The sequence below is a fragment of the Fusarium verticillioides genome, chromosome 10 (assembly GCF_000149555.1).
Source record: "Fusarium verticillioides 7600 chromosome 10, whole genome shotgun sequence".
In the NCBI taxonomy this organism is placed as follows: domain Eukaryota; kingdom Fungi; phylum Ascomycota; class Sordariomycetes; order Hypocreales; family Nectriaceae; genus Fusarium; species Fusarium verticillioides.
Window position 1 is genome coordinate 1,770,647 of NC_031684.1, and position 26,139 is coordinate 1,796,785.

General features: G+C 49.3%; 11 protein-coding genes across 13 annotated transcripts; 6 read left to right on the forward strand and 5 right to left on the reverse strand.

Annotated features, from left to right (window-relative positions):
* Positions 1-48: 48 nt before the first annotated feature.
* On the reverse strand, positions 49-3,239 carry FVEG_16332 (hypothetical protein). Its single transcript, XM_018905583.1, has 4 exons — positions 3,023-3,239; positions 1,591-2,978; positions 1,072-1,523; positions 49-867 (listed from the first exon to the last, which is right to left on the reverse strand). The coding sequence occupies exons 1-2, from the start codon at positions 3,071-3,073 to the stop codon at positions 2,184-2,186; spliced, it is 846 nt and encodes a 281-aa protein (XP_018755001.1). The 5' UTR covers positions 3,074-3,239; the 3' UTR covers positions 49-867; positions 1,072-1,523; positions 1,591-2,183.
* FVEG_08473 (hypothetical protein) lies at positions 452-2,225 on the forward strand. The gene has a single exon (XM_018897367.1). The coding sequence runs from the start codon at positions 543-545 to the stop codon at positions 2,103-2,105; it is 1,563 nt and encodes a 520-aa protein (XP_018755002.1). The 5' UTR covers positions 452-542; the 3' UTR covers positions 2,106-2,225.
* Positions 3,240-3,558: 319 nt separating the features above from the next.
* On the forward strand, positions 3,559-5,070 carry FVEG_08472 (hypothetical protein; the record flags this gene model as incomplete). Its single annotated transcript, XM_018897366.1, has 2 exons — positions 3,559-3,629; positions 3,687-5,070. The coding sequence occupies 2 exons, from the start codon at positions 3,559-3,561 to the stop codon at positions 5,068-5,070; spliced, it is 1,455 nt and encodes a 484-aa protein (XP_018755000.1).
* A 406-nt stretch (positions 5,071-5,476) lies between these two features.
* Positions 5,477-6,286, forward strand: FVEG_08471 (hypothetical protein; the record flags this gene model as incomplete). The annotated part of the gene is made up of 2 exons (XM_018897365.1): positions 5,477-6,128; positions 6,186-6,286. The coding sequence occupies 2 exons, from the start codon at positions 5,477-5,479 to the stop codon at positions 6,284-6,286; spliced, it is 753 nt and encodes a 250-aa protein (XP_018754999.1).
* A 73-nt stretch (positions 6,287-6,359) lies between these two features.
* Positions 6,360-8,245, reverse strand: FVEG_08470 (hypothetical protein). Its single transcript, XM_018897364.1, has 4 exons — positions 7,573-8,245; positions 7,304-7,523; positions 6,825-7,253; positions 6,360-6,777 (listed from the first exon to the last, which is right to left on the reverse strand). The coding sequence occupies exons 1-4, from the start codon at positions 7,995-7,997 to the stop codon at positions 6,598-6,600; spliced, it is 1,254 nt and encodes a 417-aa protein (XP_018754998.1). The 5' UTR covers positions 7,998-8,245; the 3' UTR covers positions 6,360-6,597.
* A 1,754-nt stretch (positions 8,246-9,999) lies between these two features.
* FVEG_08469 (hypothetical protein) lies at positions 10,000-11,013 on the forward strand (the record flags this gene model as incomplete). The annotated part of the gene is made up of 1 exon (XM_018897363.1): positions 10,000-11,013. One exon carries the CDS (start codon positions 10,000-10,002, stop codon positions 11,011-11,013), a length of 1,014 nt encoding a protein of 337 aa, XP_018754997.1.
* A 582-nt stretch (positions 11,014-11,595) lies between these two features.
* FVEG_08468 (hypothetical protein) lies at positions 11,596-13,813 on the forward strand (the record flags this gene model as incomplete). The annotated part of the gene is made up of 3 exons (XM_018897362.1): positions 11,596-11,842; positions 11,887-12,794; positions 12,842-13,813. 3 exons carry the CDS (start codon positions 11,596-11,598, stop codon positions 13,811-13,813), a joined length of 2,127 nt encoding a protein of 708 aa, XP_018754996.1.
* FVEG_08467 (hypothetical protein) lies at positions 13,801-16,243 on the reverse strand. The gene is made up of 2 exons (XM_018897361.1): positions 15,383-16,243; positions 13,801-15,330 (listed from the first exon to the last, which is right to left on the reverse strand). Exons 1-2 carry the CDS (start codon positions 16,057-16,059, stop codon positions 14,736-14,738), a joined length of 1,272 nt encoding a protein of 423 aa, XP_018754995.1. The 5' UTR covers positions 16,060-16,243; the 3' UTR covers positions 13,801-14,735.
* Positions 16,244-16,515: 272 nt separating this feature from the next.
* Positions 16,516-18,159, reverse strand: FVEG_08466 (hypothetical protein). Of its 3 annotated transcripts, XM_018897359.1 has the most exons (6): positions 17,604-18,122; positions 17,400-17,558; positions 17,322-17,350; positions 17,028-17,263; positions 16,752-16,978; positions 16,657-16,698 (listed from the first exon to the last, which is right to left on the reverse strand). In XM_018897359.1, the coding sequence occupies exons 1-6, from the start codon at positions 17,945-17,947 to the stop codon at positions 16,695-16,697; spliced, it is 999 nt and encodes a 332-aa protein (XP_018754993.1). In that variant the 5' UTR covers positions 17,948-18,122; the 3' UTR covers positions 16,657-16,694. The 3 variants fall into 3 exon arrangements, with proteins under 3 accessions (XP_018754992.1, XP_018754994.1, XP_018754993.1); XM_018897358.1 differs by having other exon boundaries at positions 16,516-16,978; positions 17,604-18,159; XM_018897360.1 differs by having other exon boundaries at positions 16,643-17,263.
* A 979-nt stretch (positions 18,160-19,138) lies between these two features.
* Positions 19,139-19,702, forward strand: FVEG_08465 (hypothetical protein; the record flags this gene model as incomplete). The annotated part of the gene is made up of 1 exon (XM_018897357.1): positions 19,139-19,702. The coding sequence occupies one exon, from the start codon at positions 19,139-19,141 to the stop codon at positions 19,700-19,702; it is 564 nt and encodes a 187-aa protein (XP_018754991.1).
* A 1,698-nt stretch (positions 19,703-21,400) lies between these two features.
* FVEG_08464 (hypothetical protein) lies at positions 21,401-23,542 on the reverse strand (the record flags this gene model as incomplete). The annotated part of the gene is made up of 2 exons (XM_018897356.1): positions 21,401-22,970; positions 23,019-23,542. The coding sequence occupies 2 exons, from the start codon at positions 23,540-23,542 to the stop codon at positions 21,401-21,403; spliced, it is 2,094 nt and encodes a 697-aa protein (XP_018754990.1).
* Between the last annotated feature and the right edge of the window lie 2,597 nt (positions 23,543-26,139).

Consider the following 26,139-nt stretch of genomic DNA (forward strand, 5'->3'; position numbering starts at 1 on the left):
TTCTTCTGGTGAGAATCAGATGGTGCTCCGCCGCGGATGAGTACCGAGAGACACTGCACTGCGGATCTGCTCTAGGACCACAGCTCAGTAGGCGGCTCGTTTGGCAGCGATGGCAGGCAAGTGGAACAACAGACAGACCTGCGCCACACATTTGTACCCACTAATGCCCTGTAAATTGAATGATGTATCCGTATAGCGGAGGAGCAAAGATCATTCTTCTTACATAGGAGCATCTAGGCAGTCAAGCTACAGGGTGTTAGTACTCTATTTAACCCCGCATCTGTGCCGTGCTGCCTGCTGCCAAGAATATTGTAAACGCTGAATCCAGTAAAGACCAGGCAACAGAAGCTGACTCTAGACCACTACAGGTATAGGATAGTCCCACGATTTCAGGCCACTCACTCACTATTCTTACCAGCAGCAACTGTCAACCTCATAAAGTGGCCATCCCCAATTCGTCTTGACAGCTTCTTCACAATACCGAGGTTAAAATATCTCTCAGTATCAGTTCTCCAATTACCAGAGTTCAATCCACCGCCACCATGTCCGGTCCTTTTCTCGATCTACCACCTGAAGTACTTTTCAGCATTTCGGATTATATTGAGCCGGATGATCGAAAGAACCTTAGCCTGGCCAATTCCGGGCTTCGGACTGCAATGGCGCCATGCCTATTCAAGGTCCTACGAGTCAATTGTCCGCTTGTAGAGGATCACATCTTACCTACAATTGTCGATAAATATGGTGCTAATATTCTAGAATTGAGGTTGAATGTTACTTTCTACCCCGAGAAGTTGACTGAGACGTCGGATGCGGAGGAGGAGGAAGAGGAGGAAGAAGTGGAGGAAGAAGAGAGCGAGGACAAGTCTTCTGATGTGGATATGTCAGATAATGAAGAGCATGACAACGAAGAAGAGGACAAGAATGAGGAGGAAGGCTACATTGACGACGGCGAGGAGGAGGAGGAAGAAGAAGAAGAAGAAGAGAAAAACGACAGCGACAATGAGCCTGACAATAGATGGTACTGGGACAATCCTCCCGCATCAGTCTGGGCCAGAAAAGAAGCAGACATACCAATCATCCAAGATCTCATCCGATTCAAGGGTCTACCACGCTGCAAAGCCCTGACAATCCACACCAATGGCGAAAAGGACTTTGAGGGCGAAGTGGATTGGGACAACAACAATATCGGCAGAAACTACATTTACTTCTGCTGCGAGCCTGAAACTTGGTGGGAAGTCCAGCGAAAGGAACAGACATATTCATGGCGCGCTGCTTTGCGGGATATGTACCGCGACATCGCTACGCTTTCGCCGGTCGACGAACTTACTATCTCCAACTTTCTCCCGCGAAAGACTTCATTCTGGGAGGACAAGAAATGGGCTGAGTTTCTGGGCCGTTTGAAGAAGTTGACGCTCAATACGTATGGCGGAAACAACGGCGCTGGTTGGCAGGTTAATACATTGCCTGGTTTTCACGCTTTCTTCAATGAATTGTCGGCAAAAGTTCTTGGCCATGCGAACGCGCTGGAATACTTTAAACTCAAAACTCATGACGATGGCTTTCTGGGCGGTGCGGGCTCGCTGTACATACCTCCTGGTTGCATGCCGGCTCTCAGGTCACTGCACGTAGACGGTATAGCAGTGACCTCTGTGCTGACAGATTACCTCAAAGAAGTAAACGGCACGCTGTCTAAACTCTGCATCACGGAATGCGTCGCGTTTGCCTCCGATCCGAATGGCGATGATGCACCAAGATGGGCCGATCTATGGAGAGCTGCACGACAAGCTCTGAAAGCACCTGCGGAGGTAATATGTGTACCGACTAAGGAACGGCCTATTACGGAAGATGAGGGGGATTATTATGGTGATGAGGTTTATGTGCCGCCGGCTGATGAGGATGACACGATCAAGAGTTGGAGAAGGAAGGTCAAGGAGGAGGAAGGGCTTTGTATCTGGCCGTATGGGTGGTTGGATGAGAAGTATGGATCTATCTATCCTGATCATGAGGTGAACCTTGAGCGTCTTGAGAGTTGGGAAGATAACCAAGAGTTTAATTTGTTGATGGAGGAGGTGACGAGGGGGGGCGGGAAATGTACAGTCTCTTGATCCGGTAGCAAGGCTGTATTATGAACAAAAGGTAGGCCAAGTTATCGACTGACTGATAGAATCTTTGCCTTTCTGAGTCTATAGAGGGTCTTTCCAACTAATGTTGACTTCCATACTGCCCAGTGACCCAACAGCAGTTGCAATGCGAGCCATGACAAATGTAATGCAATGATAGACCGCGAATCGGAGCCACAATGAAAAGTTCATGCTTCGCAACGATGTCTTGATATCCGCCAAGAGTTCACGTGTACTCCTTCTCTCCCCTGTCTCTTCTAAATCGGGAGCAGCTTCGACGGCCGCTACCGTCTGTGGAACACTAATGACCGCATGTATGATCTGCAGCGTGAAGAAGACACCGAGGGTTATCAATCCAACAGTTGTGCTATTCTCCTTCGCCCATTCTTGAACAACATCGACACCATTTGCCAACAGCAAGAGCAGGCTGAGCTTGCAGACAAGGTCTGGTATCTCGTCGACAATGTCGCAAGCTAACATGGTGCCGATGAAGTGTAGCCATTGCTTAGCGGTGACGCAACGAAGAATCCTGATGTTTGAGTTGAGAGATATAGAATAATCGGACATGATCGATCGAATCCAGAGGAACTTCAGAGGTGCGAGGATAATTGTTGTGATGCACTTCACGAGGAAGACTGGGAGAGAGTTTTTGAGGTAGGATTCGAGAGCGGATTCTGCAGCCGCGCCAACAAGCCATGTTCCCAAACCTTTGATGGGATATATCGTCGACCAAAAGGACGTGTTACTCGTTCGACTAAGAATTCCTGTCGTTCCGTCTTCAGAGGTTGAGGGTTTGAGTGAGCGGACGTGTCGGAGGGCAGTAAGCAATGGGTAATAGTCTTGATATCCGTAAAGCCCCTATTCATATCAGCTTGATCTCGTATCGGTATCATGATGCGCACTGCGTAGAGAAACCATTGGACGACGTAGCCCAGCGCACCCAAAGGATTCATTCTAATGCTTATCGGTCAAGACGATCTTTGTTCTCGGAAATTTAGGGCTGATGCTGTGAAACCTTATAAGTGAGTCAACTGCCGAGATGATCAGTAAACAAGCTTAAGAGGATGCATCATGACAAGTAAAACGTGGCTCATCGGTCAAATATTGCACAGCCGAGGGATTCACGGACATTTGTCAAAGTCCTACTTGCCCGTGAGCAGTCGGCCGAATTGTGCTGCCTAAAACCCACGTCTCGGCGGCTTTTGCTAGTGAGACTGAAGGGAGCAGACGCAATTGGCTGGTCTATACGCGCAGGGAGGGCGACTAGCAGCCCTCTGAGGCCGGAACTTTAGTAGCGGGGCCTTGGCATGGAACCACTGACGAAGCTTCTCTGCATCATCATCATACGCTTGCTTCACGTCGTCACTCATTCTTATCTGGGCCACTCCACGGCTCATCGGGACAACCATATCATCCGTCCGTGGCGTTTTGTTACCAAATGGATAAGTCTATACGCGCTCAGCGTGTAAGAGCATTCTCACGCAAGACACGTACGGGTTGTCTCACGTGGTAAGTCCCGCATATCCGCCATCTCTACTCTCTCTTGACCTACTGATGGAAGCAAAGTAAGAAACGACACAAGAAATGCGACGAGGAGAAACCCACCTGTAGGAGATGCAGGGATGGAGGGTATGTCTGCGATGGCTATACGCCCCAATCAAAAGCCGTCACGACAAAGACGCAGACTCGCACTCTTCCGATTCTAGCTGCCAAGGCGACACCGACATTGCCTCTGTTACCGGGCGATGCGCTCGAGTCGAACTACTACGTTTATTTCTTCTCTGACATCATCAGCCAGTTGGAGATCACGCCGTATCTGAACAGAGAGTTCTGGAATAGGAATATTCTTGTTCCGAGCCAGAGTAGCGAGTGCGTTCGACATGCGGTGTTGGCTTTGGGAGCGACGCATTGGCAGTATTCGGCGCGGAACGAATTATCAGCTGCGCCGCTTGATCGATTCGTTTTGAAGCATTATAACGAAGCTATATCGAAACTGACAAGCAACCAAGAGTCACCGCCGGATATGTCCACGGTCCTGACATGTTGCATATTGTTCGTTATTCTTGAGAGTCTTCGTGGGGACTTTGGCGAGGCAATTCGACATCTTGAGTCCGGAACTAGAATCCTCACAAACCACGTCCCAAAAACATACCTCCCCAACCGCGATTTCCAAGAACTAGCTGCAATATTCCACGCAATCGCCTCACAAGTCGCCATCTTCTCACCCGAGCGCGTATTCCCAGACGTGACGCATCTCCTAATGCCAGCGGCAAAAAAGCAAAAGCGAATCGAGGGAGAATTCAGAAATCTCGATGAAGCAGAAGATGTCATGAATAAGTTTGACGACATGGTGAATCATATTTCATGGGATCTTGATCAGGAATGGGAGAATGAAGAGTCAGAATGTAACACGCAATGGTCGATATTACGAGAAAACGTACAAACATGGCAATGCCAGTTCGAAGTACTGGTTAACAAGTTATCAGCTGGCAAGGAGCCTATTGACAGCGAAAAGGTTCTTAATCTGCGGATACAGCATAAACTATGGGAACTTCTCATCGAGGAACAATCCTCCGTCGACGAAGACGTGGAAGCCCATCTTGATCCCGCCGAGTGCAATATTCTGCTCGATCAGCTGGAGAAACTATGGTGTAACCCATCGCGACCACGCTTCGGTCTCAAAATCGACCTCACAGCAGCTTTATTCCAGCTCTACGTGTACTGCACGGATGAAAATGTCCGACATAGGATTATATTCATGTTGAGAGCGCAGAGCAGGAGGGAGATAATTTGGGATAGTGGGCAGTTGGCGGATTTTCTGGAGAATGATATGGTGTTGAGGGCTGTTGGGTTGCAGACCGATCGATGGCCTGAGATAGGACCTTCAGCTAGTGATGGAGCGTTGTTGGTGTTTCGACCAAAGAGCTCCAGGGAAAGTTCCGAATCTTAAATTCATTTCAGTATGCACAGTCCGGGATGAAGCGGGCCATTGAAAGGGCTAGAGCATGTCACCAAGTGGGGAGTGTTTGTACGCGCTGTCTAATCAGACGCTGACATGGAAGCGCTAGTGAATAATGGCTGGTGTTGGTTGTCAATGCGGTTGAGAGCTTGCATATATTAAGGATCTGTACGCACTTGGGGGAGCTATTTGATGGTTTTTACGCCATGTCGTGCCGTCTTTGTGCCGAGATGCGGGAGGCAACTTATCTGGAATGCTGATCAGAGGCAGTTTGGATATAAATATGACAACAGACCACTGATGAGACAAGCACTCAAATCAGCACTATCGACTTGAATTCACAATAACAATCGCCTAATTCAACACCATGCACTTCAGAAGCCCAGTCTCCATCGTAATGACTATCATCTCCTACGGAGTATCAGCCACCCTAGGCGCACAAGCACGCCCCAAAGCAGTCGTATACCGCGGCCCAGCCTCATCAGAAGGCTGTCCCGAAGGCGTACGCGATCTTCTCGTCTCCTCCCCATCCAACTTCGAGGTCGTCTTCGCTGGTCCAAATGAACCAATCGATGTGATTGAAGCTCTCAAAGGCGCAACGGTGTACGCCCACGGCGGCGGGCCAAACTGGAGCAAAGCATACCGCTCAACAAAGAAATACCAAAAAGCTATCCAAGAATTCGTCAAATCTGGAGGTCATTATCTTGGCTTCTGTCTCGGTGCTTATCTCGCTGGTCCTGTTAATGGGTATAATCTTCTTCCCAAGGGTGTTGATACGGAGCAGGAAATTGAGCGGCGAAGGGCGCAGGTCAAGGGCGAGGAAGACACGGTCATCAACGTTGATTGGACTTTTGAGTCGGGAACCACAGAGCATAAGAGATGGTTGTATTTTCAAGATGGTGTTGTGATTAGGGGTATGGATTCGAGTAAGCCGGGGAAGATCGTTGGACGGTATTCGGCGAATGGCGATGTTGCTGCTTCGATTACACCTTATGGGAAGGGCTCGGTTGGACTTGTTGGGCCGCATCCTGAGGCCGATCATACGTGGTGTAAGTTTTAGCATGAGCGATGTACGTTGACTCGGAAGATTGCTAACTGTTTCGCAGATGAAGGAGCGGAGATTACGAACCCTGAGGGTATCAGACTTGATATTGGGCATGATTTTATTGAGGCTACTATTCATGCGGGCTCTCACAAGCGCACTTGATTTAATTTTATATCATGCAGCTAAGTTTCTGGACTCAACCGAATGGATGAGGACGGGTAATGGCAGAGACCATAGCGAGCAGAAAGCATTTTCTTTTCATTTTGTTCACAACGCGCATGTTGATCGATGGTTTTTATCTACTTCAACATTTTATAGTTATCAAAGCATTCATATTCAATAGATTGGTTTACAAGAAGTGAAAAGTTTCATTAAGCCAGGAGATTCTCTAAGCATGTGTTAACAAGACCAGCAAAGCCAATCCGTCAGTCTAAAATCCACAGTTCCAAGCACAAGGCTCATTGATCTGCAGCTTAGTGCAGACCAACAGCAGATCGGATAGAGTCGATGAGGATGTTGTTGTAGTCGCCACCGGCCTCGTAAGTACCGAATCCAGCGAGCTTGTGCTTGAGAACAAACTTGCCCTTGTCGTAGAAAGAAGCAGCGTTGTCGTAGCTAACGTAGATCTCACGCTTGGCATCATAAAGAACAGGCTATACAAGTTAGTATCCATCCATGTGATTCCGGTCAGGTGACTTACTGTCTTACTGCAGTTATCCCAACCAGAAGCAATACCAGAGGCAGGGTTTCCCTTGGCATCGAGGAAGTGAGCCTCCTTGATCAAGCTCCAGAAAGGATAGGTGCCTCCAGGAGGGTTGGGGTTACCGCAAGCATCGATGAGAGGATCGTTGTCCCAGCTGCTTCCCTGGAAGCGGTCGGTAGAGTTCTGGGCGGGGTACAGCTGGAGCTTGTGGTTCTTGCTCTTGCCAAAGGCGGAGGTGCTGTTGACCTTGAAGCCGTGGCCGTAGTTGGGAGCGCCGAGGACGAGCTGCGAGGCGGGCATGCCGGCGCCGGTCCATTGGGTGACGGAGTCCTCGGCGGCGCCCTGGTCGTTGCGGGGATCGCATTTGCGGTAGAGAGGAGAGTCGGGGCCGGCGACGGCGGACCAGGCGCCATAGTAGTCGTAGTTCTGAAGATGTTAGTATAGATCAGGTTGAGCGGGTTGGGGGGGTTACATACCATGAGCATGATGTAGTTGAGGACATCGGCAAAGCCACTGACATCCTTGGAGGCTGTACCATCCTTGCCGTTCCAGGGGAAGACAGATCCAGCGGCAGTGATGTAATAGTTCTTGCCCTTGGGGTCCTTGCGAACCTCCTTGAAGAATTCGAGGAGGTTGGCGGTGTCGTTCTCGTTGATATCGTTACATCCGAGACCCAGGCGGTTGGGGTACTCCCAGCTGATTTCGTTAGTCAACTAGCTTCAATTTCTTTGGCAAGTGAACCTACTCAATGTCGAAGCCTTCAAAGCCATACTTCTCAACAAAGTTGACAATGTTCTTGATAAAGATAGTGCGGTTCTTGGCATCGCCGATGTTGGTAGAGAAGTGTCGGCTTCCAGTCCAGCCACCAATCGAGATGAGAGGCTTGACGTTGTGCTTCTTGGCATCCTTGACAAAGCAAGGAATGTTCTCAGGCTGCGAACCAGAAACATTGAGGGATCCATCAGGCGAAGTCTCAGCAAAAGCATACTTCACATCAGTGTACTTGTCCCAGGGCATAGCCGAGACAGGAAATCCCCTATTGGCGTGGAACCCCGCAAAGTAGGTCGAGGCAACCAAGTACCCCTCGCTGTTGACAGGGGGGATGACGCTGGCGCTACCAAGGCTCAGCAGGCCTACAAGCGAGGCCGAGATGGCTTTGAGGGACGGCATGTTGCACTAGTTATGTTAATAATAAAAAAAAGAGCGTAAGAAATGAAATGAGTGAGAGTGATGAGAGTCGGTTAATTATTCGGGGGGGTAAGCAGTGGGTTATATAAATGTCTGTCGTTGCATTACAATGCTACTCTAATAAGCTTTCTGGACAATTTCGGCGCATCGCAATAACCAAAAAAAAAACAGATGAGCGCTGAGCCTGCAGCATTAAGCCTCAATGCCCAGCGCCCGTCGCAGCGGCAGTTAAAATCCCCTGAATCGAAGCGCTAGTGCAAAGTTTATTCCCTTTGACTCCCCGCTTCTAGAAAGCGTCCCTGTCATTTCCGCATCTGCCGAGCTGCGGTTCGTGCTTCTGTCTCATGTTTAGGGGGACGACGACGCGTTGGCTGGCCGTGGTTGGTACGTCATTGACTGTCGCTTACATTACCGAGAGAGAGGATAGATCTGATGGCGTTGCCACTGGTGGTTGAAATGCTACTGTGCCGTACTGTTGACGCGTACGATGTGACGATGCAATTGAAGATACGGGAACTTTATGGGGGATAGACTTCATCTCATTTCACAGTGAGGGTGATTCTTTGGGTAGAAATGATCCAAAAAGGTCCGGTTTTGCCGTGTTGTGGTTGCAGTGGGTTAATTACCGTTCCAAAGGGCCGGGGGATCTTCACTGAGGAGTGTTCTGTTTTAACCGCTCGGCATGTATTGGACGGTATCGCGAACACGAATGGAATGGCTGTGATGGATTGGATTGGATCACGTACGGATGATGAACGGAACCTTTCTCTCAATTTACATAATCGATGAAGGATGTTTGACGATGAAAGCATCTCTGTGACGGGGAAGAGTCTCGCGATCCCGGCGCGTCGCGTATTACCCGCATAGGAACACCATTCGGAGAATATCACAGCCAACGGCATTCCCGTGGACTTCACAATTGAGATGACAAGATCAGATAAAAAAGGCGATCATTCTGTCCCACGTACCTCTTGCGCGACCTCCTGTTTTGTCATGCGAGTGCGCCTCCGGATCGAATCATCCCGGAATTGCCGGCGCATGAACCCCCTCAATGTTGGGCATTGACCTTCATCCCCTTTTGTCGGCACGATCCGGCATCCCACGGTTGGAATCCCACTGCCAAGAATAGACACTGTCGATCATGTCACGGGGTAGAATGATGGGAGGCCGGTGCGATGTTTCTGTTGATGGTGAAACGTCAGAGTCATTGCGCGAAAATGTTGAGCCCGCTGGTGAGAGGGCTGGATAGCAGGCACGTCATGGCTGGTGGTCAAAGCAAGGTAATGAAGCATTTGGGCTGACTCTAACGGCTGCGTCAGTTATGAACGGTAGAATATTACTTTTATGGCTTGAAAGTTATTTCTTATCACGATAATCATTTTTTAAACAGCCTGATAACCTTTCCAACGGTTGGCGATACATTTATATAACATTCAACTTTAATGCATTAAAAGGTCTAGGGTAAGCAAACCAATGAGTCAGCCAATCCGGTCCCCTCGGGATCTCCTGCCTATTGCACGTCCCTCAATTCTTCCCCACGCACTAAGAATCAGCTCGCTTGTGGGGAGAACGATTCGTCCTTATCTCGACTCCAGCGACGATAGCCGTCACTCCAACTCTGTATCTGGGGATGGTCTATTCTCGCCGTCGGGATCACTATCTTTCTTGATGGTGTTTCGGCACTTTCGGGCTGTTGTGCTGACGGTTTAGCCCGGCATTGACTGATAGCTATTCGCTATACTCTTTAGGAAACTGGCATGTTTCTGGATTGAAGATGTAGACTAAGCGTTAGATCATGATGACTGAAATGGAAGATGTAGGTCTGGGAAACGAGTAACAGTTTCCGAAAGATTTGTGTATATAAGCTGTCGTGATCTCAGCACCAAATAGACATCATCACTCACAAACACAACAATCTTCACAGTCTCTGACAATCCAACTTCACTTACATTCTTCCCAAACACTCTCATCTACAGCCCTCAAAATGGCCGCCGTCAACACAGACACCCTGGACATGTCCCTCTTCTTCGGCACCCCCTCCCAAAAGCAGGACTTCTGCGACTCCCTCCTCCGCCTCCTCAAAAAGCGAGGCGGCGTCAAACTAATCAACCACCCCATCCCCTCCGCCTCCATCCACGAACTCTTCGCCCAAACAAAGCGCTTCTTCAACCTCCCCCTCGAGACAAAAATGCTCGCCAAGCACCCTCCCCAAGCAAACCCCAACCGCGGATACTCCTTCGTCGGCCAGGAAAACGTCGCCAACATTAGTGGCTACGAAAAAGGTCTTGGACCGCTAAAGACTCGTGATATCAAGGAGACTGTGGATTTTGGATCGGCGACTGATGAGCTTGTGGATAATATTTGGGTCCCGGAGGAGGAGTTGCCGGGGTTTAGGAGCTTCATGGAGGGGTTTTATGATATGGCGTTCAAGACGGAGATGCAGATTCTTGAAGCGCTTGCTATTGCTCTTGGTGTTTCTCCTGATCACTTGAAAGCACTGCATAACCGTGCGGAGAATGAGTTTCGAATTCTGCACTACCCTGCCATTCCTGCCTCAGAGCTCGCAGACGGTACAGCAACCCGCATCGCAGAGCACACAGATTTCGGAACCATCACCATGCTCTTCCAAGACTCTGTCGGCGGTCTTCAGGTCGAAGACCAAGAAAACCTCGGAACATTCAATAATGTTGAATCAGCTTCTCCCACCGATATTATCCTCAACATTGGCGATTCTCTGCAGCGCTTGACGAATGATACGTTCAAGGCTGCGTGTCATCGTGTTACGTATCCTCCTTCTATCAAGGCTGGTGATGGCGAGCAGGTCATTCCTGAGAGATACTCCATTGCTTACTTTGCTAAGCCGAACCGAAGTGCTTCACTGTTTCCGCTGAAGGAGTTTATTGAGGAGGGTGTTCCTTGTAAGTATGAGGATGTCACTGCTTGGGAGTGGAATAACCGCCGTATTGAGAAGTTGTTCTCTGCTGAGGCAAAGGCTTAAATGGAGTGGTATGATCAGATTGTGATAGTTATAGCATAGCGGAATTTATTTACTACAGTGTTCTCTCAATGTCAGTCGTCTGCATGATTGTGATTCCACTGATCCAAACCAGGCTTGTTGCCTTTTGCCTCTTATAGTTCTGCTCTCTATTCCGGCCTCCCTTTAACTTTCATAATTTCATACTCACAACTGTTTGATACTTGGGTTACTTTTTACCATCCCAAGATAAGAGTTTGATCCAAATCATATCTGCATATCTGGTATCCACTCCTTCAACTGACTGACGCCCTTTGTCTTGTCTTCCCCAAATCTCCACCAAAAATGCCACTATCGCCCATCACGCGGAGAGAAGCAATCTCGAAGCTTCAAGCCACACTAGAACACTTTAGCTCCCTCTCCCAACCTATCAAACTCCTCCAATTCTCTCCCTAGGTTCTAATTCGCCAATCCCCATCGCACTCGCCGATAAGCCCCCCTCCCAAAAAAGCAAGCAATCCCGATCCCCTTCCTCTTAAGACAAACCCTCACTCCCTGCCACTCTCCCACGCTGAGACGACCCAGTATCGACTCGAACGAATTAGTATGTCCAACACCAAATCCAGACGAACGCACTCTTTCGGCGGGTGCAAAACATGCCGGAAACGTCATCTCAAGTGTGACCAATCTCTGCCAAGATGTAATCGCTGCAAGCAGGCGGGTTTGACCTGTGAGGGTTTCACCCCGGCGCTGAGATGGTTGGTTTCGACGGGGAGGGAGGTTTATGATAGGCAGCCTACGCAGATTGCTGATGTTGGGACGGAGCAGTATTCGAGGAGACATTTGTTTACTGGTAAGTGAATTTTGTTGGTGATTGGGCTGGACTGACTTTTGTAGAGGAGGACAGGGAGCTTATGAGCAATGCTTTGGTCACAAATGTGCCGTCGACGGTGACGGCTGCTCTGAATCAGATTGATGAAGAGTCAAAAGGGTTGGATGTCAAAGATGATGCAGCGAATACTTGCGAAGTTGGTCCTTTTCAGGTCTTCAAGTTCGAAACCAGTCAATCGGCTACAACGCCCTCAGATCACGTCTCATTCAACGACATGGATCTCGACACTCTTTCCGAAAACCAAACCCAAGACTTTTCAGAGACCATCGAAAATGAAATCGTCTCCAATGACTTCCCAACCACCTCCCTCGACTTCCTCCACTGGGGCGATTTATTCACCTGGGACGTCAGCGTTCTCGACAATCCACCTCAACTCCCCTACGACACTTTACCCATGGATCTCAATTGGCCTAACGAATCCAACATGGGCTTCTCTGAATCTTTAGACATGATGCCCTTTGAAACAGCGAGTGATGACGTTGCGTGGCCGCAGCTTGATCTCATGATGGATGCACCTCTTCTTCTGAAGCATTTCAACGACGACGTCATCAGTCAGATGGGTTCTCTTCCAATTAATGAAAAGTCAGCTTGGAAGACTCTTCACTATCCTTCTGCTATAATGACGCTGAGCGAGTTGACGATGTTGGACGTGGATAGAGATCAGATCAAGCGTGCGAATCTGGCAACCTTTTACGCTCTGATAGCTGTTTCGTCATTTCACCTCTCCCTCAACTCTATTACGTTCCCGAATCTAGCCCGACCGGGCGATCATTGGAAATCACTCTCAAATCGGACATACGAAGCTGCGAAACAACATCTCAAAGTCAGTCTCGAAAAGGAATCGCAGCCCGGACCGCACAAGGCGAAGTACAAGGAGCAACTGATGGGTATAAGTGCCGTGCTAGCAACAGCAGTACGTCCCCTACCACCACAAATTACTACATCAACTGACAATAGTAGCTTCTCTCCGGCAACGAAACAGACACCCGCTGGTGTCTCACAGAAATGGAACGCCTCATAAGCTGGCGCGGCCTCACCAAGCCAAGGATATCCCGCCGCGCCCGCCTCCTCCACAACATCTACGCCTGGATGCGCATCGTCTCGGAGAGTCTAAACGTATATCTCGACGAAAACCACGCCATCGAAGCACCCTTCCGCACGACAACCTCTCGCTCTATTAATCCCGACATGACACTCGATAATTTCTTGCATCTTGAACCGCGAAAACTCCACGGGCAAAAGACGAAGCGCGATATTAAAGATATTCACCTCGCGGATGCGTCGCAGGATCATGAGAATATGTATATGCAGATCTACGGGGTTCCAGAGACGTGGCTTAGCTTGGTATCACAAATAACACGCCTCGCCAACGTGATAGATCGTCTGTCCACTTCTAAAAAGTCTGACGCAGAAGCCCTCATGGCATTACAGCCACGAGCTTCATACCTCGAAAACGCAGTCTGTCTCTTCCGCTCGCGCCACAGCGAGAACACAACCATGAGCGCCAGTCCCAGCGCCCCAGGCGGAACACCACACATGCACATGGTACGCGCCCTCGCCTCCGCGCTAGTAATATTCTTCTACCGCCGCATCCGCAACGTGAATCCCCTGGTTTTGCAAGATAGTGTGAACGATGTTGTTGAGTCGCTGCATGCGTTTGATGAAGCGTTGGAGAGGAATAATTTGCTGGGACCAGGGACAGCGTGGCCGGCTTTCATAGCTGGGGCGGAGGCGAGGGCGAGACAGAGGAGGGATATTGGGGAGTGGTTGGATAAGGGGTTTGGGAGGAGTGGGTTTGAGAGTTATAAGGCGGCGAAGGAGGTGTTGGTGGAGGTTTGGAGGAGGAGGGATGAGGCGGAGGGGATGTCTGGGGATGTGTGTACGTGGATGGAGGTTTGTAGGGATTTACGTCGGTGGCCGTTGGTGTCGTAGCACGGGATAATGATTACGAATTTATGCAAGCTGTCAAGTATGTATTGATTGAGACTATGTTTGACTTCGAATTGTTGCTCTCCGTCCTGGTGCGACAGCCTTGCACAGTGTATCATGTCCAATGTTGGTCCTACAGGAGCAGCTGGCCCTCTTTGCGTGCCGATCGTGGCTATCGAGAGACAGGCACAAAAAAGCGCACAGCCAGTGAACTCAATCCACAACTGATCGGCTGATCTGCAGGTTCACAGAGACCTCAATCTTTGCCTGAGCCGTGTAATGGAGACTTTCCCCCGAGTACTCATTGGCTCCAGACTTGATGCCACTCGCAAGCTTATCCTTCGTTTCGAAATCAGCCATTCCATCGCCTTAGAGAGGATGCTCGCCCACCCTAGTATCGATAAGTCGGCGGTGGCATGAGGACGCGGCATGGCTTGGTTCGAGTCGTCGCGATCAGACAAGGACATTAGCGCAAGGCGACATTTTGCGATGACTTGGACGGTCTGCACAGACAACATTGGTAGACGGAGCGTCGGCGAACAGCGGATACACGTCACGGACATTGGGTGTCTGTGATCATTCTCAGTGACGTCCCATCACATGGCTTCAAAAGACGGACGGGCTATCGACGTGGCGAGTTGTCGGAACCCATGCGATTGATCTTGCCTCGATGTCGGAGCCTTTGTAGGCCAGGTCTCGCAGTACCAAGTATCGGAACAATCGTCGCGAAGGCTGGCCCATAGACGTTGAGGGCCGACGAGCGATGCGGAGTTCCGCTCTCAGCGCGCCCCGAGTCTGGATAGTAAAAACACCGAGACAGGTCTGGGATGATTGGAAACAGGCTCAGCAAACTCTCTCTGCCTTGTCAGGTCCAAAAAGCTTGCGAAGTCTATCCCTCATCATCCCAACCTGTCTTCTTGTAGGCTCATCCAACCTGGGTAGACTGAAACCCAGCAAGAACATTCGCCCTAAACCAAGGAACGTAAACATCTCTCGCCCATCTAGCCAACTCCCGTATCCCCGCGACAACAGCATACGTATCAAGAATACTCTGCGTCGTGCCAAACTGTCTCTCCGTCCAAAGAACAGTCTTATCCCCCTCCAACGTCGAAAACACAAAGAGCCAGCGATGCCCCTGAACTATGATCCCCGGTATAAACCCCAACTGTCCCAAAACCTCGTTCGCCTTTCGATTCCGCTGTATTTCTTCTTCCGCTGTCAAAGGCTGTGGTGTAAGCCCGATAACGGAGCGGAGGAAAGACCACTGCGCTGCGTGCCATACTCCCATCTGGAGTTGCGCGGCGTCGAGTTCTTTTCCGGGACGCTTAGTCTCGATGCTAAGAACTATAGGGGATAGTTGTAGCGGCGCGAAGTCGGTGTGGTTTACGGTGAGGGTTGGTGTTTGACGGCCGAGGGCTTGGAGGGCGAAGGCGTCGGTGGGATTGAGGTAGAGGCAGAAGTCGATCATTTTGGCTGTCGAGGAGTAGGGTACGAAGCGACGATGCGGGCGGGCGGTGGTGCTAGCAAAGAGTTAGCCAGAAGATTTGTGATACTGAAGACTGCAAAGCTTACCAGGAAGTAAAGTTGAGAGACGCGGCTGTCGAAGCGTCCGGTTCTCTTAGGATAGCCTCAAGCAGACGATGATGCACTTCCATATTCCACGCCGCCTCTTCATGGTTCGTATCATGACAGTGACGCGCATAATTACATATCTGAACTATTTCCTCTGGTAGAGGAACTCGTCCCGGTAGCGTATCGTCACCCTCTTCTTTGAACGCAAACCTCCACAAGCGCGCATTCTGCTCCCTCAAAAATGGGCTCTCCAGAATAGCACTCTTCTTATCAGCAGGCAATATCTCAATCCTACTTCCAATTTCCTGAATTGTATCCAGAAGACTAGAAATGATCGGGGGCGCTGTGTCAACATTTAGTTGTCTGCATTCAAGCCCTCTTTCTTCCAGCCTCAGCTTAAGCATTTGTTTCTTCGGCGAACTCGATCGCGATCCCTCCCCGGATTCAGACCACGAAGCAGACGAACCAGTTGATGAAGGAGGAGGTAGATTTGCAGCACGCGGCGTACGATCCGGATCGATGAGACGACGGCGCTTTGGAGTTGTTCCCTCCATTGAGTCTGAAGTAGGCGGACTGGGCAGCGCTGCCTTTCGCTTCGGGGTTTTGGAGAGGGCTTCGGATGAGGGGTATTCGTCGGGGAGGGAGGCGAGCCAAGAAGCCACACGCTGTTCAAGCATGTTGGCGTGGTTTTGACATTATTTGGCGATGGATTTGTTTGATGGGCATTTTTGGAGGTCGATGGATGAAGATGGAGTGCTGATGTCACAGAGGGTCGTGGGTTGGCGCGACAACAGCCCCACTGTATTGGAATTGCAGCGATGGTGATTTTATGGTTGATCATCGATAACCGTTGTGTTTTTGAGAAGCTTCAGACTTTAGAAGGACAACGATTTTACGCGACAGCGCGTGTTGACCAAAGTCTACTAGGCTTTTGAGAGACGCCCATCATAAGAAGTCTTGTTGAAAGATGGAACTCACTGCCGATCACGGCGGGCCAAGAACAGCCCGGAGCCGATTAAACGGAGATGCAACCTTGGCAGAACTGAGAGAGTTCGGCCTAAACTCAATTAAAGCCTATCTATTCATATATCGCTTGTATTCGAATCATTGATGTATATTTATGGTCACTTTTACCATCAAGATATTCGCGGTTCATCACGCAGTATCCGACATCGCAGTTGGCCGATGAGTCCGCGGCGACTGGTCGGAACACTGCATCCGCTCGACCGATCATCAATTCGACAATCGCAAGAGCAACAATTACGCAAATAAAGCTTCATAAGCATATCTCTTCGTATTGGGTATCATTAAACTAACTATCCCACCATCAGCGCATTCCAACATCTCCCGTCAAACATTCTCCAAATACCGTATTGTACATTTCGACGTATCAGGCGATGATCTCGCAGGCATGTGCACACCCGCCGACGACGGTAAACTCTGTAGATCGTAAAAGTCAAAGTCCCCTGGATTTGTTGCGTTCGACGGTGATCGTTCGGGCCGGTCGTCGTGCTGTCGTTTCATGTCCTTGACTAGAGCGTAGAAGAAAGGAGTGTTGGAGACGATGCATGCGCAGAGAATCTCAATTGAAGCCCACTACTTCAGGTCAGTGCAGCCCTAATGCAGGAATTAGAGAGGGAAATACCATCGATCGGGATCGTTGAGACACGGATTCGTTGAGGATGAGAGGGAGGCGGAGGATCGTAATGGCTACCAACACAGCGCCAACGCTAAACAAGAAGCCAAGCTGTAGTTTCTCCTTGATATCGAGACGTAGATGTCGAAGCATCGGAAACGGGAGGATTATAAGCGCAATGTTTATTATTATATTGCAAATCGCCATTAGTATCAGGTTGCCGACGGCGCGATTGCATGCGACTTCTGTGAGGTAAACGTTAATTGACATGGTGGCGAAAAGTTTTCCTTTTCCGCTGCTTACTCGTATCATCGTAGTTAAGCGCCCACATTCTATCACCTCGTTAGCAATGCCTAGAGACAATTTGTGGATGAAACGTACAGTGATAGAGGGCGACATTCGGCGAGGATTGTTATAATGACCGCAATGAAGGTAGCGATGATGAACCACCAGAGCGCATCCGTGACGGGTTTGCCCCAGCGAAAGACATCGATGAAGCGTGAATAAAAGGCCAACAGCCCCAACTTCAAGCACCACAAACTATCCAAATCAGCAAATCCCCTTCAAACGTATCAGTCCACATACAACATGGCGTAGAATATCCGCGCAGGGATGAGCAGCTTATGCGAAAGCTCTCTATCCCCATCAATACTCTGCACACTCTCCCCCCAAGTCTGCGCCTCCGCCTCCGTCGCAGGATCATACGTATGGTCCGGATTCAGCGTGAACGAGAGGAGTATACACACTGCGCGCCCAATAAGCGGGAGCACCGCGATGGTCATGTAAAAGTCATCGATGCGCCATCGGCGGTGGCATGTTCTGTGGATGTGGCAGCGGAATATGAGGCGGTACAGACACCTAGCTACAATGAGGGCGACGCATATAGCAGTCGATGCCAGCGTGAGGACTGCGTCCGAGGACGATGCCATGCCTGCTCATGGTGTTGTTACATGTCATGGAGAGGAGGGAGCGTTTGTGGAGGATGAGAGACGAAGGGAATGGGGTTGGGGGAGGCGAATTGCCGGGTTTGCGGGGAACGGGGTCGTGTACCCAAGGGAAAGGATCTGGGGTTCAATCAAATTCTTCGTGAGTGGGCGGAGGACGTGATGCTGTTGAAGGATTGAGACTAGGGTTTGTTGAGCTAACGACCGAGCTATCGTACGACGGGAATAGTTGGCGCCCACTTCAACGGTTAACCAGAGACGATTTCTCTCTTTCATTCTCGGAAAAAGCCTCATTTCGTCACTGTCAAGTCTGATGGTTGTGCAAAACGGTCGCTGATCCTTGCATTTTGACGTGCAGGGGACCTTGCGCTGTCTCAGATGAAGACGAGCGTTTTTAATTGACGGTCATATGTTTCTGCGGCGTAGCAGCGTCGTATCTCTAATTAACGGTTCTTCGCGAAAAACTGGGAACGGCAAACTCTAAATTGGCACTGCTGCTTACCGGGCGCGTGCATTCATCTGGACCGTTTCATCGCCGTTGAAAGCATGGATGGGAAAGCTCATTTTGGTGAATTGGTCTCTGCCGCTTTGACTTTGAGCGCACCGATCCGGGCGGAAGTCAATGTGTTGTACAGCGACGATCAATAGCAACGGTTGTTGCGATAGACGAATGTCGCGCGTGCACGCACAGACAGACTGGAGCTATTTCGAGACTGGTGAGTGATGGATGTCGGTCCGCAAAGATGGTTTAGCGTCGGTGTAGTCAACTGAGCTTCGGAATGGTGGCATTTTAGTTCATTGACCGCCTGAGCTCAACTTCACCCCGCGACTCAATCGTTGACCATGGCTTGTGATGGAGAATTGACGTTGCATCATGAAATTGATGTGATAGATTCAATTTATTCCCACAAAGATACTGGTGACCTTTGTTTACTCTGTAGGTAACCGTGTTCCTCGCGACTACCCTGTAGTGCACCATCGTTGCTTAATCATCACAGTGATGACAGATTCACGGCTGTTGGGCAGCAACTCGTCGTTTGACTGCCAGCCTTGCGCAAAAACGTGCAACTTTTCATAAACAACAAACCATGAGATCAGTATTCTGAGAAACTATAAACGGTTTGATGCGCCAATATCTCATTGTGACTGCTCATTGTAACACATACACAGAGTATAATGTCTGATAATTCACGTCGTCAACCACCACCAGCGCCTCCGCTGCCGCCTCCTCTCCAGAGTGAAAGTTCGAAAGAATATCCCTTTGCATTAAAGGTGAGAAACGCGCCTGAAAACTGGTTCTACCGTCCTCCCAGACCTTCAGGCCAAGCCGATCTCCTCGAACCGCCTACGGGGCCGTACTTCGTCTACGGAACATTGATGGACCCAAAAATGCTAGCCGATGTCCTCAGACTGGAAGGAAAACCCAAACTACGATCCGCCAAGATCGTGGGCTACTCGAAGAAACTCTGGGGACAGTATCCTGCCTTACAAAACGGCCCACAGGATGCAGAAGTCAGTGGCGCTGTATATCATGTGCAGTCTGCTGCTTACGCGAAGAGGTTGGCGGAGTACGAGACCAATAGCTACAGAGCCAAGCCATGTCTTATTCAGTATGCAGATGGAAAGAAACCTGCTGAGGAGTTTGGCCATGTTTTCATGTTCGTCGGTAATCCAAGGGATTTACAAGAGGGAGAGTTTGATCTAAAAAGATGGTTGAAGCGGGTGGGACGGTCGTCTTGATACAAATGTATTGAGCAAGCACTGCTCACTCTATGTCCGGTGAAGATCTTGGCGCGCATCCCGAAAATGTCCAAAAATACCTTAAGTTTCGTCTCGAACAACTTGGTTGGATCTCATTTAGATATAACAAGCTTTGGAAGGCTAGTTGTCTTGTCATACGGTATATCTTTCCCATCACATTTGTATCATCACGACACAAGAAACCCCAGACAAAGTATACAAGTCCGTAAGCTTTGTGCTGCCAGGAATCAACTGCAACCATGGACCAAACAACCGGTTCAAAGCTCTACTAATCGCTCGGCAGTCTGGACCAAAGATTGACTGGCACCACTAGTAAACGTATACTGATCATCCTTCTAAATGGCCGACCAAGATCCTGTTCTTATTCCTGTGAGTACTAAGAGCCCTGGCCAACTCATCACTCGGAGCTTGCTGTGATCAATCCCGAGAGGCATGATGTTAAGAAAAGGAAAAAAAAAGGACCTCAGTATACAGCCATTCACGTGAGCTTGTAAGAGAGAGTGCGGGCTCTAAGCTGTTTTGTCGAACAATTGGAGACATTGTCAATACTCTTAATCCTAAAGTACTTTTCATCTCAAGATGCTCTATCTTAACATAAATATCTGCTAGTAAACCATCCTAATCACGAGATTATAAATTCTTAAAGGAGCTCTGCCTGTAGAGTATTATGAACTAGCTTATCACAGACTGGCCGGGACTGAGAGAGAACAGAAAATCCCCATTAAGGCCAGCAGTTGTGTTATCAAGAATGCCTTCAGACACTGTAATTGGCCCGGCCCGGACACGCCCGGACACTCAATAGCGGGTGGCATTATTGACTTAGCACCTGAAGTATACATATCATCACTTCATCGCTGATGTCCAATGCAACCCTGGTCAGTATACTCTTCCCGTTTCACACAAAAAGGCCAGAAGGTTCCATATATCTCGGTCCAGCCCGAAATGGGATCATCAAGGCACACATAGTGTTGCAGCGAGCGGGCTATAGAGGGTTGATGTTGCATTATCTCACCTGCATGTGTGGTAGAGTCTTTTGGGACATGTCTATGCATGTATGCAGCGTGCTCGGGACAGCCAAGAACCGTGTTACTGGACTAAAAGGCTTGAGCACGTGCTGATGCTGATAGCCCGCTGTGACCCTACTTCTTATCTCGGCGCTGACGGTGGTTCGACTTCTCACTGCCTTCAACACTCGGTGTAACCCATTCAGATTTGTAAACATCTTGTAAGATGACGGAGCCGGCCGCACGGAGATCGATCGGAATGCCTCCGGAGGATTCTTGAGGATAGAGATGAAGCGGGAAGAAGAGGTAAGACACCGTTATGCATGAATTGTGAGCATCGAGCATCCTGATGTCGTGCTGCGACGACCTTGTGTCGAAAGCCAAGGAACAGACGGCCTGGATTCCGTTTAGGCAATATTCAATGTGCATATATGATTGACTAAGCCGAAGCAACCGCAGATAAAGAAGAGATTCAACAAGTATTGCACCATGAATCACAACTGGGGACGTCACAGATCTGGTCCTTTAAGCAAGACTCTTGGCTTTGGCAATGTAGTAAATCATCTAGTACGTGATTAACATGATACCATAAACATGATGCACGATTACCGAAACAAGAACAACCCAACCACTACGTATCTTATCCTCTCACCCTCCTAACACCATACTGATATCACCAGGAGTAGGCATCCACCTCAAGTTCAAAGACAGTCTTAGAGTGGCGCCCAATGCCAGCAACAACAGCTCGAACGTCATCACACAGGGATCCAGGACCCGATACCACGATACCAACTCTCTTCCAGCCGGCTGATGCTTCCTCATCAATAAGAGCAGCAACATCGAACCTTGAACCAATTCTAATGTCCGTCTGTGCAGTATTCACAGCATCAAGGGCTGGCTCAATCTCGTTGACGAGGCAGCGGGCTTCTGCTTTGACGCTCCATGCCAACTTGACGTTCCAGTGGTTGTGGATGAGTGCAAATAGACTAGTTATACCAACACCCCCAGCGATAAGAAGAAGCCTGTCGCAGCGGAGGACCTGCCGTGTGTCGCTACCTGGGTAAGGGCCCTCCAAGAAAGTGAGTAGGCGGTCATGGCTCTCGAGATACTTGGTGATACCAGTCGACTTCTTGATGAAGAGTGTCACTCCAGCTGAAATCTCCGCCGAGGCTGATGACTGCCTGACCACTGCAATTTGAGCTGTTGACTTCTCGATATCCTCTAATCCCGAGGAAGCTCCTGGTGAGGTTGGAGACCCAGGCGTAGCAGAGGTTCCACGTCGTTGAAGCGCAACCGTAGGAATGACAGAGAAGGGATGATTCTCCCAAGGCCGCATCGGAGCAAGAGTTGGGAAGTAGACAAAGACGTGCTTTCCAGGATCCAAACCCCAGCGAACGCTTGGGACGTCCACTCGAACATAACCAGCTCCAATGTCCTTAACCTTGGATCTCAGAATACCCAATCTGATGACTCGTACGATTCGAACAAGGCGCTCAAAACCCCAAAGAGCAATGGTAAGGTAAAGCCAGATCTCGTGTCCAGTTGTGTAACCTGGAGAGTGTAGGCGGATGGAGGCGTATCGAAGCATGAGATGATACCAGCATCCGACAATGACAAGCGCAGCAATGAGGATGTGCATGAGCAGGAAAAACTCGTAGTTGGCCTTTCGAACGTAGAGCCCACTTCCAAGGCAGGTTATGACAGTGAAGATGACGGTGACTGAGCCCCAGCGTCTCCAGTCTGTAGTGCCCATCTTGTCAGAGCCAACCAAGACGAAAATAGCGTGCAGAACACCCAGTAGAGCAAATGTTCGTCCAATCCATCGGTGAAGCAGGATAAATGTCGAGCGTGACCAGTTAGACAGCCACAGGAGAAGGTTGTTCCGTGAAGGGAAGAGGATGATCAGTGGGAGACAGGCGAACGCAAGAGCGCCGGTGCGGTAGACCAGATAAGCGAGTAGTTCGCGTCGCTCACCCATGAATCTAGCATGAGGCTGACGGAGCTCGTAGTCGATAGCGGTAAAGACAACGACCAGAGCAAGGAACAAGGCGATATATAGACCTTGACCAACAGAGGGAGCATTGCCTAGCTTGAATGGCAGAGGACGTACGGAATAGGTGCCGATCATGCTTGGATAGAGGATGTATGGTTTGAGATTGTCATAGATTGATGGGATGAGAGGGAGATAGCCGGACCAGGTCATGAGAATCGGTATTCCAACGGCAATGACAACAAGAATGATACTGTTACAATGTTAAACTTGCTTCTAAGTGAGTCTTGAAGAAACGTACCCATATCGTGCTCCCATTATCATCTCATGGTTTGTTGCCCAAAGTGAGTTCCATTGACTAAGATACACAACCGGTGCAAGTGTAGATGTCTGGTTGAGAACCTTGTCTGTAATGTTGAGTTGATACCGCGGTGGCTTGGGATCAACCTCCATGAGAGCCTGCGAGTACGACCACTTTGCGGGAATGAATTTGCTCCCTGTAATCCACTCCTCCCAATACCCTTCAATCTTGGACAACTTCTCATCGGCACAATTTTCACTGAAGCACCAAGCCACGGATGTCAAGAAAGCGGTATCGTTAGCTCGACATGCTGGTGGAGTCGCCATGTGTCCATCGTGCATGCTTGAGCAGGGTAGCATCAGAGGAGTAAAGGATCGAAGACATGCTTCGGCGCAGACAGGATCGTATGAAGTCAATCCATAGCCCTCAAGCCCCTGAGCGTATGTCGAACTGACTTGAAGTGCCAGCAGTAGTGAGAGGGAGTTTAGCAGTGACATACTGCCACCTGCCCCTTGACGGTTCATCGTAGGATGTTCAAAGTGGATATCAAAGATATTGGCAGATTGCGCAAAGATGAGATCATCCAGTGATCATTTATAGAATGTAGTAGTGGTGATATAGCCTTGAGTTTGTGTTATGGACAGGCCGGTGGATGACACCTGCTTTATACATCAATGTGCCATCATGAGCCCAACCAGGCTGGCGGGCCCAGACCACGACCAGGATATCCAAGCAACACCAACACAAAGATCCCATCACAGGGTTACCGCCCATACGCCCAATGCTTCAGTTGCATCATCCCGCTTCGACTCCGGCCATCGTGATTCATCCCATTAATCCCCACGGGGAAAACTCTATTTACTCGCTCCGGAACCTCTATCAAAACCTAACTATCTCCGCCTGCTTCCGGGTCCTGTTTCGGACAGGCCCGATTACCCGTCTAGCCGCTTGCTCCGTTCGCTGCATGCCTCGATGAACATCTCTTGGCACGTCATGCTGAGGCCTTGCAGTGATATTGCATGCCAGATCAGCGTTGCAGTGCAGTTGGACCTTTTCGGAGTGGGAGCCGAGATTCGTAGATACCTGGAAGCACGGGAACGTCTGCCGATTATTGAGATTTCCAAGAATCAGTTGACTTCTTGTATTATCTCAAATTTACAATCCATCGACGATTCGGGATCTTGACTATCTCGCTATCAGTGAGTGGTTGTTGGCTTCCAAGACATCTTATCGCCGATCAAGGAATTCGGAAGACCACATTCCGAAAACCAATATCTCACTCAATAAGCACGTATTGGATAACCCGGACGACCTAATTCGGACTATATTATATTACTACTCCGACTATTGACGTCGGTTATTTAGCCGGAGCTATACTCGGCGCATTTTATTGATCTCCATCTGATAACCAACACTATCGGCAATCTCGGCCAGTTCTCTTTAAGCTTACGCGTTTTGGAGATAAAATCTGGATTCGAGAACGAAGGCATCGTTCGATGTCTTATACTCATTCGATTTAAAACGTCATTGACGACTCTCGGAGGAAGACATTCCGCATCCCATACTGTCGACGCCAGATCTGGTTAAAGATCGACACATCGTGAAACTTGAGGTACTTTACCGAAATTTGCTTAGTAAATGTTTCCTAAACAAGGCTAAATAGTCGTGCCTCTTTACGATTCATGCGGGAAAAACTTTAATCAGAGGAACTGCCGTAAACGTACCAAGATTTTCGCTGATAACGGCTTTTGCTTCGCTACTATTTACATATCGGGAAGTTGGCAATTACGAAAATGGAGCTTGATAAGGTGAATGGTAAGGATAACAAGTCATTTGGCTTGTTCAGGAAGGGTTCCCATAGCGGTGTAGCATTGTGAAGTAGGGTAAGGTTACAGCGCACGAAGTATTTACTGGAATGGTAGTCTTTTTGGGATAAATACGACGGGAAGCCTGTCTTAAGATGCAGCATATGTCGGCACTTGTGCCGCGTAGCCGATGGCCATATTTAAAAGCATCGTGGACCTCTGCAATGTATTTCTACCCGGCCTTGACCAGGCTTCTATCCGTTAGTCTCCGAAATCTATTTGGCCTTCTGATCATTTTTGGAACAACGCCTTGATGGTGTTAGACAGAAACTTCGGAGCCAGAGCTCTTAGGGGCAGTGCTCCCGCAACCTTCAAATGACGAAATGCCCTCAGTCATCTCAGGACCCTAGAGGTTCTTGGCCAAAGACAGAGCCGTCTTGTTCCTGTTGTTGAGGGGGAGATATATTCCAAATCCGAGTACGAAGCTTCGCGGTCTGCTAGGGGACAGAAAATACTTGATCGAGCGAGCATTCTGATATACAAGGTTGTAACTCAAGATCACTTGCACTCGCGGTGGCGGGTCCTCCCTCTCATGAAGTAAAGGTAGAGTAGAAGAGGAGGCTATCTTAATGCAACAAACAGGATTGACTCTCTTGATGTTTCTCCTGTGATATTTTGTAGCCAGATTTCATTACAACGATGTGGCCATTTTGAGACTGTGAAGTAATGGCTTGTGAGATGTAGACGCGTGACATGAGTTCGGATCTCCTAGCTTGACTAATGAGACTGTGGAGTGTGGAGGAAGCTGAGTCCAACTTTCCTTTTCTGAAGTCTTGGAATTTATCAAGTATGTGAAGTAGTCGACAAGCAGGTTGGGTCGGCATTCAGGAAGACCCTTTCTATTTGCTAGAGTCGGATATTCCGTGTACCAGTCTTCAATATGGTGTCCTAGACAGTCATTTGGGCAGTTCCTTCGACTTCTGTCCGTAAGATTCAGTCATTGAGGTCTCTTCACATCTGTAACTATAGCCATATGCGATACCGTTACTAACGCAGCCTATTAGTTCATTATCAGCTGCCATCTGATAACCCCTTCATGTCCCCCACGTGGTCCATGATCTTTAGACCTGCCTCTTTCGGCGATCATGGTCTAATTCCCGGCATTATTTACGGTGATCTGATAGTAATTCCGCCCAGCACACTGCAAAATAGACATCGATTCACACGCATCGCCGATGCCTAGGCGGACTCTCCTGTTGCAGACACTATCATACGTCAAAAATGCCTCGCATGGTGACTCGAACAAGTTATTCTAT

Bases quoted from the DNA above. Each gene is read 5' to 3' on its own strand.
- FVEG_08473 (XM_018897367.1), top strand. From the start codon at position 543: ATGTCCGGTCCTTTTCTCGATCTACCACCTGAAGTACTTTTCAGCATT.
- FVEG_16332 (XM_018905583.1), bottom strand. From the start codon at position 3,073: ATGAATCCTTTGGGTGCGCTGGGCTACGTCGTCCAATGGTTTCTCTAC. The intron at 2,979-3,022 runs GTGCGCATCATG...TGATATGAATAG, and splicing joins TCCAATGGTTTCTCTACGCA to GGGCTTTACGGATATCAAGA.
- FVEG_08470 (XM_018897364.1), bottom strand. From the start codon at position 7,997: ATGCCGTCCCTCAAAGCCATCTCGGCCTCGCTTGTAGGCCTGCTGAGC. The intron at 7,254-7,303 runs GTATGTAACCCC...TAACATCTTCAG, and splicing joins TCAACTACATCATGCTCATG to AACTACGACTACTATGGCGC. The intron at 6,778-6,824 runs GTAAGTCACCTG...TAACTTGTATAG, and splicing joins GGGATAACTGCAGTAAGACA to CCTGTTCTTTATGATGCCAA.
- FVEG_08467 (XM_018897361.1), bottom strand. From the start codon at position 16,059: ATGCTTGAACAGCGTGTGGCTTCTTGGCTCGCCTCCCTCCCCGACGAA. The intron at 15,331-15,382 runs GTAAGCTTTGCA...ACTCTTTGCTAG, and splicing joins TCTCTCAACTTTACTTCCTG to CACCACCGCCCGCCCGCATC.
- FVEG_08466 (XM_018897358.1), bottom strand. From the start codon at position 17,947: ATGGCATCGTCCTCGGACGCAGTCCTCACGCTGGCATCGACTGCTATA. The intron at 17,559-17,603 runs GTATGTGGACTG...TGATTTGGATAG, and splicing joins CGGATATTCTACGCCATGTT to TTTGTGGTGCTTGAAGTTGG. The intron at 17,351-17,399 runs GTACGTTTCATC...ACGAGGTGATAG, and splicing joins GAATGTCGCCCTCTATCACT to AATGTGGGCGCTTAACTACG.